Source organism: Pagrus major, chromosome 21 (genome assembly GCF_040436345.1).
Source record: "Pagrus major chromosome 21, Pma_NU_1.0".
NCBI classification, from domain to species: Eukaryota; Metazoa; Chordata; class Actinopteri; order Spariformes; family Sparidae; genus Pagrus; species Pagrus major.
The window spans coordinates 19,690,026-19,703,847 of NC_133235.1; the positions used below are offsets into that span (position 1 = coordinate 19,690,026).

The 13,822-nt window shown below is 43.6% G+C and overlaps 1 protein-coding gene across 4 annotated transcripts in view; it reads right to left on the reverse strand.

Moving 5' to 3' along the window:
* Positions 1 to 13,822, reverse strand: part of mib1 (MIB E3 ubiquitin protein ligase 1) — a 56,080-nt gene that overhangs the window by 10,104 nt on the left and 32,154 nt on the right. For all 4 annotated transcript variants that reach the window (XM_073490903.1, XM_073490902.1, XM_073490900.1 and 1 more), the window contains exons 13-15: positions 2,086 to 2,218; positions 972 to 1,058; positions 325 to 483 (exon numbers count right to left, since the gene is read on the reverse strand). In XM_073490903.1, the coding sequence (XP_073347004.1) occupies positions 325 to 483; positions 972 to 1,058; positions 2,086 to 2,218 (379 nt within the window). The remainder of the gene's footprint in view (positions 1 to 324; positions 484 to 971; positions 1,059 to 2,085; positions 2,219 to 13,822) is intronic.

The window sequence follows — 13,822 nt, forward strand, 5'->3', positions numbered from 1 at the left end:
GATGTTAAATTGAATCAAATCAGCCTAATGAGGTGCCACATTTCCTAAATTAAAGACCTCCAGTGTCCAGATTGAGCCTAAACTCCGATACAACATATTTTGACCTAAAACAATCCTCTTTTTCTTTTTTTTTGCACCATGGTTGTGTAATAGACATATACAGGCGTAGATAAGTCACACATTTTTAGTTTATTGGTTTCTTGCATTTCTTGGCTCTTGAAAACCTTAATGCTGTGATGCCTTATGATACCTTAAGGACCTTGACCCAAGTAAATTACTGTAATCTGGGAGGAGCAGCAAGGTTAATAATAGATGTATATGTACTGTGTTCTTGGAGGGTTCCCAGGGCTCCACTTTGCTGACGTCCTGCATATCTTGTAGTTGCCGCAACTGGGACAGTGTGTGGTGACGCAGTGCCTCATGCAGCGGTGTGTCCCCGTCCTTGTCCTGCACATCAAGCTTGGCCTCTGCACGCACCAGCAGCTGTTAAGAATAACACATAAATAATCACACAAACGGGCAGAAACTCCAGCAACAACCATAAAACAAATTTTATGCTACAATGCAAATGCCACAGTGCTGATTTATAAGGCTGCTGCTTACAATGAACTGCCTCAGTGCTGTATTACCCAATTACGGAGTGCATTTTTTCTCGAGTCCACAAGATGGCAACGTGGCAATCTCAATCCAAATGACTCTAACCAAGACGCTGCCTCAGAGAGCATTTTCCCTGCACAGCATCAATCTGAAGCAGGACCTCATTCAACTGCAGGACATCCACTAGTGCAAATTAAATGTGGTGCTGCATTGATGTTGTTCTACTCCCTTTTATGTATAGTACAGAATGAGGGACTGATGGAAAGATAACTCGAGGCAGGATCTTCAGTTTGTGGTGGATGTGAGGGAGGAAAGGAGGAGAAAAAGAAAAAAAAAATCACAGAAAGCATATGAAAGGAGAAGGGCCCACTAACCCGGACTATCTGGGTGTGTTGACGCTCCACTGCCAGATGTAATGCGGTCTGCTGGTTGACGTTCTGGATGTCTAAGCTGGCATTGCCCTGGGAGGTGGGAACGGGAGAGAAGCAAACACACACAATAAATCTCTACAACCATATTAATAAATCACATATGTGCATGTGGATATGACAGACGAGTGTACAGAAAAAAATAAAAAAATTTAAAAAACTGCTAGCTCAGAAGATTAAAGATTCCAACAACTATTCTGGCTTTATGTGCCATGACTGAACCTCCTTCCTTCAACCCCGCCAACCAACAAACTATCACCTAGGGGGTTAGAAAAAACGCATCCAACAATAACGCTGCATGTGATTGTCATTTCCAATTGCGAACACCTCAGCTGAGGAGATGTGGAGGGGAGATAAGCATTGTGATCAGGCAGTGTGTGAAATCCCCAAGTAATAAGACTGACTGACTGACTGGCTGGCTGGCTGGCTGGCTGGCAGGGAATCTGCAGTGCACCTTGTGTGCTGCAATTTCTGAATAGAAAGCTGAGCCATCACTGCGAGCCAGCCCATTGCAGGGACTTGGGAAAAAGGCCGTCCCTGCTGAAAGGAGGCTTGCACAGCGAGCGCTCATGCGTTGGAATTTTGCAGCAACGTTGCTGCCCTGCACCATATCCTAATTAACCCAGTTCCCACCTGGTCAGGTGACTTTTGCTGTAAAGTCCTGCATGTTTTAGGCTTTGGGGAGTTAAACCTGCAATCTCAGAAGGGGGAAAAAAAGCATGAAGCTATGATTGCAAGAGGAGGAGGATATGAGGGCCCAACAGCACTAAAGAATACCCCTGGAGGCCCTGTGAACCGTATGGATTCAATAAAAAAATGGCAGTTATAGCTGCTTCAAGTGGTCTACAGCTTGCTGGCTGCAGGGAGTGCAGTGGAAGCTGCTCTTAATGGTCTGTAGTCAGGGAGAGCGAGGAGTGAAGGCTGAGAGGATGCAGCAATGCTTTGGGCTGCTTTTGGTCTCTTATAGAGAATAAATAACTGTTTTTATTGCCACTTTAAGTGATTAAGCCTGCATTAAAATTAGCTATTTATACGTGTGTGAATGCTGGTGTGTTGTTACCTGGTGCACAAGCAGCTCAGCCACCTCCACGTGGTTGTTGAGGGCAGCCAGGTGCAGTGCGGTGTAACCGTCATCCTTCTTCTCGTCTACAATCCAAGGCCTCGGCAGTTTGGATAGCAACACACGCATGGCACTGCACAGAGGAGAGACAGAGGGGGAAGAGCGAGTGTTAAATGAGCTGAGCTGGGAAGCATGATGGAAAAAGCCCGAGAAGGTACAGACAGTACAGTTAATTTGATGGTTCGTGATGTAAACTGCCAAAATTAATCAATGCCTCCTGCACTGTATGATAGCTTATGGCCAGACACAAGCTGTTGTAAGCAAACACATCGCAGTGTCTGTACTGCTGATACAAAGCATATTCCAACACACTTTTTTTCCCAAGCGGAGCATATCCCATTTTTACACATGGGGACAAGAATACTAAATCAACTTAGGGGGGAGTTGCTTTCCAAAGCCGAGTGTTATTTACATCAAGCTTTGAGCGGTACAAGTGCTGTGTGTTATTTTAGAGTACCCGTCCCTTCTACCATCTCCTCTGTTAAAAAGGGAAGCCACTTTTCCCTTGATGATGCGCAAAAGCGCCTATCATTGGGAGGCAAAATGGTAATTACACAAGATTTAGCTGCATTCACTCAAGTCTCCTCCTGGGGAAGAAACAGACAGGGTGGGAAGGACGAAAAAAAAATCCATTGTTTAAACAGTGCTGTTTAACAGAGGTGGCTAGGTGTAGTGAAAAGAGCCAGTCAGTTCTGTGCCACTGAAGGTCATTTAAAGGATGTGTGCCAAAGAGAGACGTGGCTGCAAAGGCGGCTGTACAAGAGGAAGGCTGAGAGGGAGTCACAGTGTCACAGTGGGGATAAAGAGGGAAGCTGACTCTCACTCCCTACAGCATCATTAAAGAAATGAGACTCGTCTGTTTTACTAGTAAAAGGTAGCCACACACACATTTAGATGTTTTATTAAATGCAGGAGGAGAAGACTGCATGAGGTATTTAGGTTGTAATACAGTTGTAATTGGAAATAAATAAATGCGGATTAACAAATAACTTGCTATTAAGTCAACTAGGTTTCATGGCAGCTTTAGTTTAGCATTTAAACTGATCTAATATCTCTTTGTCCCCTACCTCTCTTCCTACTCTTCCTGCTTTAGCCCCTGGGCACAGATCCAGGCTTTTGGTACAAGAGAACACTGTGAAATAATACTCAATTTAATGTATGACCAGTGCATCAGTCAAGGATATGTGATAAGAAACTAAGGCTGCAAACTCAACTCTTTTTCTCTATTTGTGCAAATACTATGGAATATGAAACAAGCCATTATAGAGACAGCTCCTTGAACTGTTCTTGTATCTTGTCTGTAGCTAGGTACACAATGTACCTTCAATAAGCTTCAAAGCAGCAACGCTGGAGGGAACACTTCTGACCTTGATTAACCCTGAATAATCATGCAGGGCATATCTTTGAACTGCGACAAAAGGAGGCAGCTGATTTTACTCTGACTTTGATATGGCTGAACAGCCCCCATGCGAGCACTATAGTGTTTACAGTAAGGTAAACAGGGTCTGAAGCAGTATAGGGAGGAAATGGGCTCCAGCCTTAAGCAGAAAAGGCCACAGCCTGCACAATCAATGGAAACTGTTAACTATTAAGACAGAGAAAAGAAAGAAATGCAAACCAACATGCTGGCAGGCTTTAAGACTGAAGGCAATCAGGATGGCTGGTTCCCTGCGGGTTTTTGCTAAACCTACAGCTCGTCTCCATCCTTCTGGAGTAATGAAAGAGAGCATCATCAGCACACCCTCTTGAGGAAAGCAGAGAAAAAGGGGGCAGAGAGGCAGGGGGGCAGCCAGTCAGCACCTCTGCACGGACAGAGATCCGGGGCTGGTGTACTGCTGCAGTGATGAACAGCGCAGCACACTGATCCCAGGCTCCCTCGCTCTCTCTCTCTACCTCTCTCATTGCACAGAGGCTTACACACACACACACGCACACACACACCTGCATTGCTTGCAGCTATCTTCAACCACTTAATGCAGAGGAGCACTGCTTAAATGTGATAGCAACCGCACCCATTCTGCCTAATCTCACATTCATAATGTGTCGCCTTTGTTACAAAGAATTATTTGCTTGCGTGTTGTAGATTTACCATCTCAGGGGGGACTTTTGAGTAATTTCATCCATGGTTCTCCCACTGGGTATGAGTTGAGACTTAAACAAGCAAATTATTCAAGAAAAGACCTTGCCACATCAGATTCTTGCCTGAAGCTATAACATAAAACTTATTCTCAGTGGTTAAACATAGCACTCTTTTAGCTTTCTTTCAAGTAAGACTGATAGACAATACAGGAATGCAGTTTCCTTTTTCTTAACTACAACAGTTTTCATCACAATCAAGGGCAATTGTCCCACATAAAGCCTTTGTTCTTTTGTGCCCATTTTCCTCCTCCTATTGGTGCAATATAGAACATTTGTGCGATCTGGATTGGCTGGAAACATCTCCTATATGCTGAACAACTGGCCAATAAAATCGCGCCTGCTACACTATAGGGGCAGACTGGCGCCTTCTAGTGTCAGAAGCCTGCACATGAGTGCTGGGCAGGTGTTTGCTGGTGTAGGGAGCCCCTCCAATAGAAGTCTAGATTGACAGGCTCCCTGCCACGCTGGGCGAAATGGGCGGACATTAATATTAATGCCCCATACTGGCACTGCTGCATTGCAGTTAAGCTATTTGCTGTAAAGGCAGAAAAAAAGAGAGTGAATTAAGAACCAAGAAATAAATCCTAGTTGCTTTTTTTCTATCTCTTGGGTAAGTGATGTTAGCAGAGACTAAGGGGGGTATGAGAGAAACTACGTGCTGGCCCCTGAGGTAGGTTGTCGAGCGGGAGACAGAAGAAGAGTCAGAGCGACTCCGGCTGCAGACCTTTTACCGAGCACAAGACACTGACATGACCTGGGAGTTAACATTTAGACAACTCAGGTTTATCTGCCATGAGAAGCTGAACGATATTTAGAGTGAAGTGAGGATCGCCTTATTGCAACTGAACTTTAAACCCAGTGCTTTTGTCTGTGTGAATGCAGGAGGATGTGCAGCTGAGGAGAGGGAACAGTAGAGGAGAGGAAGAAGGGGAGACGTGATGGAACTGGGTCACCCTGTGAGAGATCTCAAGAGTCCCTCAGGAGAGCTACACAGGAGCCTGTTGTCTTGGGCAGCAATTTGTCATTGACCAGGACGCTCTCTGACGCCCTCAGCTCTGTGTGTGTTGGCGTTTGTCATTGTATGTAAGACCGTGTGTGTGAGTGTAGGGGTCGACAGGGCCCTTCTGCTGCCCTCGCTTGGCTGACAGCCATCTGTGTGGTGGTCAGTAGCCGTTATTACAACAGGAAGTGAGAGTCGGGGGACAATAACTTGGGTAGGACAGGGCAAAACGGGAACAGTCAACATCCAGCCTGAGATTAATGGCTGTGCACAAACATATGGTTACTCTGATGTAGGAGACGTGTTTGGCATACCATCATCCATTAACTAAGGCTTCAAGCTCAAGAAAGGAGATCAAGATACTGCATTGGTAATTAGTCACCAAAAGGTGCTGCCTGCCCTGGGAAAATAAAATGCTTAATAAAACTAATACTGTAAAGGAGTCTTGCAACCATGAGAATTTTTACATAGTCAAACAGACAGATCTGGGTACAAATCCTCCACATACTCCAATACTTAAAAAACTAAGATGTTTTTGACCATCAAAGTTAATTCTTGACCTGGTATACAATCCTAAATAAAGGTTATTTACTAACTTACTAAAGTTATTTTACCAGCTTTCATCTCTATCACACAGCCTTAATCAGTGGATGAAGATATGATTTTCTCGATACCACTTTTAGGACTTTAAAGTAGGATTGTTTGGATACGTGTACCAGTATCAGAAGTACTTCTTTTACTGTCTAACACACTGGAGTTTGAGTAAACAAATCTACGCAGCAATCGAATATCATTGCGTTTTTAAATAATTGTACTGAGCCCTGTACAATCATAAAATTGTGATTTAGAAAGTCCCTCTCCAAGAAGTGACAAAAAGTAGTGCATCCCCTGAGAGTTGCAGAAAGACAAGAGTTGGCGTTTTGACACGTGGAAGAGAAAATGAAAAAAAAAATGTGTTGCTGCTCAACGCACTGATGTTACGTCTCCATGCTCTGTTTTTATTTTCTTATCAAACCTGCTCAATTAGGTGAACCCAAGACGCTTGGTTCCATTCATGATGGCGGGAGGCTGAAGACTACTTTACGGACATAAGATGTGGAGTCAAAGGCCCTTTAAACCCGGCACAGGGATGTATGTCGGACACCTAATCTGTCTTCTTTTGCTGGTGATGGGAGACAGCTGGTACATATGTAATTTTTAAGTGTTAAACTTCTACGCAAACACATAAAAAAATCCTAAAAAATGCAATGGATTCAATTATTTGGCATATCAAAACACCCATCTCCATGACAACTTAGGGAAAAAAAGCTAGTAAGTGGGCCTTAAGTTGAGTTGCCTAACATTATCCATACTGCCTTCATGGAACTGGTCACATTTTTCAGTGAGGTTTATCTATATATTCCTTCCCCAGTGCCACAAGGATTTTTTCTCTCTGAGGCAGAGTCTTTCTTGGAACAGCCTTTTCGAGATGAGACGACTTCAGACGATACATGAGGTGTCAGCTTATCGGGGACAGAATCAATACTTTCAGGTCCTTTGAAATAGTGAACCCTGTTCCCAACAAATCATTCACAAATGCAACACACTGCTTCCAAATGGAACCCCCCTTCCACTCTGGGCAGGGAGGTGCTCTTCATCATGTGAGAAGGCACACAGTCCCTAAATCGGTGGCAGCTGGGAAGGTTTGAGTCATAAAACTGTTCAGGAGTTCACTGATCTTAAAACATGCTGCTTTAATTGGAATGTGGGTTTATTGCTTATTTTTTTTAAATGTGTGTTTGAAAATTAAATAAGCATAACCTCAACACAAAAAATGGGAACTTAACTGTCAAATCCAGCGCTGCCACTAAATAACACAGCAGATATTGGACGTGACGAATAATTTAAGTAGCCTATAATCCCCATGCAAATATAACTGCTTGAATTTAAGTTCTCTAAAAGTTCATCCTGGCCATCCCTCCACCCCGAGAAGCAATTAGTTACCAGTTGGCGCTGTCGGGGCCGTCCCACAGCTACTGGCCGACCTGCTGTGGACATAGTAAATAAACACAGGTAGCGTCCAGGCCAGCAGTGCAGCAGAGAGCTGAGGACAAGAACCTCACTGGCTCCGCTCGATAAAAAAGGCTTTCATTACCATGCCGTGAAGAGAATAATTTCCCCTACAATGTGACCTTCCCCAGCCTGCCTGTACCTGAGGCCCCTGAGTGAGCATGCTTTTTATTAAGGACTATTTGCATAAACCGGGAAGGGGTAAGACGGGAATGGGGTGCATTTCTATGATGTTTTGGTTATCACTAAAGCCATTGCTGGTGCCTTGAAGGTTGTTTAGGAGACGCCAGGTGCATTTTCAAATATCTGAGGTACAGTTGTCTGTCCATTTGGGGAAGTGGGTGGGTGCCTATAAAGGCTTAGCTTTAATTAGCCTTAAATCACCTGGTATTATGGGGTGTCCTGATTCATAGCAATTTATGAAGAAGGAGGCAGCAAGACAGTCAGAGAAGCCCAATGGCGCGTTAATGTCCCATTGGTTCGAGATGACCCAATTATTTTCCCGTGCTACTCTTCCTTTGCTCTTTATTCTCCTCGGCACCTTGAAAAAACCTCATTCTCATTTCTTCCCCGGCCGTAATAGTCATAATATACATCCTTCTACCCAAAAAGCGAAGAATGACATAAAAGATAAAGCAAGGACATGCAGATTATATCATAATAAATCGTGCATTTCAAACAAATGCTCATGAGCATTTTTTACCTATAAAACAACCATATAATTATTGAACATCACTTTTCGCACAAGCTTGGGTAGGCCTGGATCATAATTCAATAGGTTGTGCATTCATTTTTAGTCTGTAGCTAATGTAAAGCCGGAGACAGTTGAATAAATATTGATAAAACAGAACTGAAATGAACCTGCTGTATGAAAATGACTCACAAGTAGTTTACCTAAGACTGACATAAGGGAGTGAATACACTTTGACAACGTGCAAAAAAACCTCCTACACGACAGGATTTGGTAATAGCATTTTGAGTGGCTGACTTGACAGATTACAAAGTATACAAAACGAGGCAGAGAAAATGAAAATTGTGGCTCAAATCACTTATCAGCCAAAGATACAAACGGGCTTGAGAGCGCTGTCATCTGAGCATCCACACACCAGCCTCTCTTTCCTATCATTACAGTCATTGCACCTCAAACAAGCTGCTAACAGCGCGAATGAAATCATCTCTGACCCCTTTGACCCGGCTCACTCCCTTTTCTACAAACAGCCCTCTGGAACATGCTACAGATCACTGCCCATCTATATAACTGCTTCAAATACAGATTTTCTCTCTGATGATAATACAGAAATTGAATTCGTGAAAACAAAACCTACTCTTCGATATGCACACTTCTGCACTTTGACATACCAATATATCTCTGATACTGTTTGTGCTCATCACTGTCCCCTGTTGTAAGCAACTGAGCTCATTAGTCTGCTTAACTAAAAGCAAATGGCCCCTGTAACTGTAAAGATGGTGGTGAGAACCCAAACCAAGGCTTTAAAACCTCCCTTTGGAAACCTATGGGTAACGTAACACATTCTCAGTGTGTTTTTGTATAGTCCAAGGTGTAGAGATGATATTGATCGACACTTTGTGCAGCGACAGTGAAAGCCTTACAGCAGAGAGAACTGAATTTACTGTGAAGCAGCTGAACAAGGTGATACGTCATTGGCACTGGAAGCAGCTCCGCTACGTTGGTTGGGTTCTGAAATTTGTCTTAGGGACATTTTTGGAGGCTTGGTTGCTTCTTACGCAGTGGAGTCAAAGCAAAACTTGCTCACCTCATTCTCTGCTCCGTTATGTACCATCTTGGCCTCAGGTTGTGCTATGGAAAACCCTGAGTTCCAACATTAATACGTAGATGTTTTCTTGCGAGGTCATCAGCAGTCTTTATGTTAAGCCACCACGTCATTGTCAATTAAATTGTTATCAGGTTTTTAGTCATAAGCTCACACAACCAACAGCATCTAAATTACCTCTTATCTGTGAAGCCATTGCTTCATTTCTGGCTGACAATGACTCTGTCGCTGTGGCTGAGATACTGGCCGCTTTGTGATTATAAAGTTCCTTTCAGTGTCTGTGAAACAAAATCAGACTTACTCGTGCCGGGTGAAATTTACTGCAAGTGCTTCCACACTGGGGTACAAAGCGGTAAATAGAACCGAGGGACTGACTCTGGGTTTTGCAGAGCGGAGGAGAATTCAGCCGCGCTGAAGGTCCTTCGATTGACAGCCACTCAGCAGCGTCCCACACTGTCACCATATGGGCAGACAGTCTGAGAGGCTCACATGATCTACAGTCTCACTGCAAATCTACCACTTTAAATCACCCCTCACTCCCTGGCCTGCCTCCCACCTTTTTGCCCCAAGAAACACATTATGTTCACCCTCGGACTCCCCCTGAAATTCTCATCATTGTATGTTGTAACCTGTGATGGTCCCTTTACACATAGCGAGCCGGCAGTAACAGTATCACCCCCTAAACACAACAGAAAAACGAGGATAACACGCCATCAAATTCTCTTCCACAGTAATTGGCAGAACAGATCCAAAGTGACAAAAGCAAGCTGCCATATTGCAGCTGATGACTCTGACTTCCTCAGCAGTTACACTTCTAGGCACACATGCCGAGGAGGAAGCTGCAGCTGAAAGAGCGGTTTGGTAATTAAAATCTATTGTTTGCAGTGGGAAATAATAGGGATCAAAGGCCCTTGTATCAGCTACTGCCTCCCCTAAGCACTGAGACAACAGGCCATATGCCCCAGAGCAGCACAGAAAATGTCTAACAGCCAACTTGTTAATGGCGGGGGAATGAAGCTCATGTGAATGTACTACACGTTACACAGATAAGGCTCCATAGAAACATGAACGTATTCCACACAGATCCACGATTCTACATATAGAGCGATGAAGGTTTTCTCTCCACGTAAGCTACTCTGCCTAATCCCAATAATAATGTAATGCCTTTTCTGCAAAGAAAGTGCTGCGCCATTGTTGATTTTCTTTAGTATTCTTTGCATGTTCAAACATCCACACATGCACAAGCACACCAAACGACACAAACAAACACAAATCCTTATCCCCTTGACCTGTCATACTGCATTTACATGGGAGCCACAGACTTCAGCGTCCGTACAGGTTACCAAGGTAACATGTCCTGCATTATTCAACAGCTAAGCTTGGTTTAGATGTGAACATCGACCTGAATGTGTCCCTCAGAGCACATTAGGTTACCAATAACCCTTGCGTTGACAAAAAAATGTATATAGCGCCTTTCACACATAGACTGCTACCCTGAAATTTTCTGGGCAACACCCGGAGGAGCCATATATTTGAACGCAAATGTCCGAATCTGTCGACCCGGACATTAAAGACACTTTACCTTGCCAGCTCCTAGTACAGGTTCTGAATGTAGTGTAGCTGCTACTGTTTCTGCTTGCCTGTAAATTACTTTCCAGTCTTTAGTTGATATTGCGGATACGTCAGTGCACGTTGTATTGATTAAGAGATAACATTATTTTCAGTTGCCGACAAAGCTTCTGAAGCGGACAATCTCTTGATGTGTGCTCATGTGTGAAAGGCGAACCTGATTTTCTGGACATTGTCCAGAGTTCATATGTGAAAACAGCTAATATCTAGACATTGGATACTGAGAAGATCACTGGACACCCTTTAAACAAGTGAACATGATTTTAAAACTGTTCACAAAACTCAAACCTGCAGGTTTGGCTCCCGACACATTTAATGTTGTTAAAACGGATCACTGCATTTCTGTTTTCACAGCGAAAATTGTTATAAATGATCCTGTGTATGACCTTAAAATTATTTTGTCACCTCATTAAAAAAATGATTCAACAACTCACTAAATAAAGCCTGTTTCATTTCAGATCCTTAAAAAAGAAAATTAAAAAAACATCAGGCTCTGTATTGATATTCTATATTATATGAATCATGATCTAGACATCTCTAATTAAGATCCAAGGCGATATTAATAGTTCTATTATGTGTGTGTACGTATATCATCAATATTATATTTATATAGTTAGCCTCTATTAAGTACAAAATATGAATACATATAAATAAATAAATACATTCCATCATGCCAGGTGACAAGCTAGTTAAAAGTGTACTGTGTGACATGTTTTCCTGAGTTTTGTGTTGTGTGAAACCATATTTACTGAGTTGCAAGGTTTATACTGATGTTTTACATGCATTCACTCAGCTAAGAAAAATGTCGCCTGCTTCTCAGTGTCTCATTAAAATCACGAACCAAAGTGCCATCACTGATGTTAAAGTACACACAAACACAAAAATAAATTCTATTACTTATGCCAATACATCAAGTAAATAGATAAACTACATTTGTTGTTTAAACGGGGGGAGAAAATATTAAAGATGCCTGACAGCTGTGCTGTGGAAGTATTTCACCTTGCTCTGTCATATTTATTACCTGCATTGCTGAGGCACTTAAAGTGCCACAAATAAATCCTGCTCTTTCTAGGTTTGGCAAGTGGGGAAAAAGCATACCATCAGTGCTTATAGTGGCTCCACAATGCAAGCTTTTCTCTTTGCATGCTATAGTCACTTTCCCAAAAGCTCTTTATGTCCTTGAGTCCCTTCAGTAAGGGATGTAGCCCTCCCTCCCTCTCCCTCCATCCATCCCTTGATCCCTTGTTTTCTCTCTTTCCCCTCTATCCATCCATCCTTCCCTCCCTCTGCTACCCCCACCCCTCCTTCCCCCAACATGTGCTATAGCAACATAGCAGCCAGGACTCAATGTTTCAGCATGCCACAGGACAGACAGAGCATTACAGCATGGCTGAGCTTATCTATTGGCTCAGAGCCACTGTTGGCCCAGCCCTAGGAGGAAATGTAGGCGTTCTGATTGGTCACAGGGGGATTGGGGCTTGTATCAGCTTGTCCTCTGGCTGATCTGTTGGACTGGTCCCAGCGCATACAGAGGTGGACACTGGGACGGCTTCTAGGATTGGCCGACTTTTCAATTAAGTCACAGTGCATGCTGCAGCAAACTGGTACCCAGGCTCACTGAATGGACCAGTCGCTGCACTACATCTTTTATTGGTACACTCTTCAGTGAGTAATTTAACTTGAATAAGCTACGGCAACATAATGCGGAGTCTAATTGAACAACTGAAGATAATAACAGATAATACTAGGGAGACATTTGTAATTACAAATAATAAATCAGCGGGATCAGTCTCTCTAGACTGCACACTGTGGAGTATGTTATGATGACTGTCTGACATAAGGATATTACCTCCCATCTTGTGCTACAAGAGCTCACTAAGTGCATTTCCACAGGATACTTTGACATATCTCTGCAATCAGTTATCTTTTAATGAATTACAGCTGGGCACCTGCGTATACCCTTTCCCCTGACCAAGTTTATCGCCTCCCCACCATCCCGCAATCAGGAATTATCATATATTACTCTGTAAACACCACAAGATTACACACACGGCAGATTAACACACAAACAGCCGAATCACTTTGCCTAAGTGACCTCTCTGCTCAATTTTACCCTGTAACACTCTAATATTCTACCATCATGTAATGCAGGAATGGATGGCAGTGTGCGCAAGTATCTGCATGTGAGCATATGGTGACAAGGAGGAACTCATACATTGTCCTCAGCAGCTACAACACCTTTCCTGTCACCTCTCTTTATTTTATCGATAGGGTTGTTGGCTGGTGCATCTGGCTGTCCTCTCTTGTACTAACCTCTAAATTCTGGAAAAATGAAAACGCACAATCATAAAAGACTAATTCAGGCTGAGCATGACAACATAACCTCCGCACGTTTTTGCACACATTTGCTTGAGTGGCAATATAAATAAACATAGATTGTAAGCAGTATCACTGTGAGTGTGTGTGTGTGCCCTGCAGTGCATCGGTATTTGTGCAGTTTGTGAGTCACTTAATGGTAACATGCGGCGCCAGTAAGGCACGGTAAAAGATCTGAGGCAGCAGAGGTAGAGGAGCTTCCCCTGCAGTGAGGCTGGAGGGGAACAATGGGCTGCTGGATCAGAGAGCCTTACTGCCACTGGCTTCCCCCTCTAGCACCCAGGTAGGCTGGCCCATTCATAAATCACTTTTATTCCTCCAAGCGCTCAACAGCCTCACCTCTTCAAATGATGCACTGTGTAAAGGGATGAGGAGGGAGGGGCGGGACGGGGGACAGAGGAGGGGGTGTGTGGGGGGAGGCAGAGGAGAGGAACTGACGGGAGAGATAAAGTAAGCACGAGGAAGAGCTGGTCTGATGGAAGAGAAGCACGGAGATTTACTCAAAAAGCACAAACTGGACTCATTAGAAATAGTCTCTAATCCCTCTATGATGTTGACTGGTGGGCAGACACACAGAGAGGAGGAATTAAGACAAGCTGAAAGACCTACCAAGACTTCCCGAGCACGCTTGAAGCTCAAAGACAAAACAGGGGCTTCATCACCATCTGAAGCTAACGAGAATTTCCTGTAC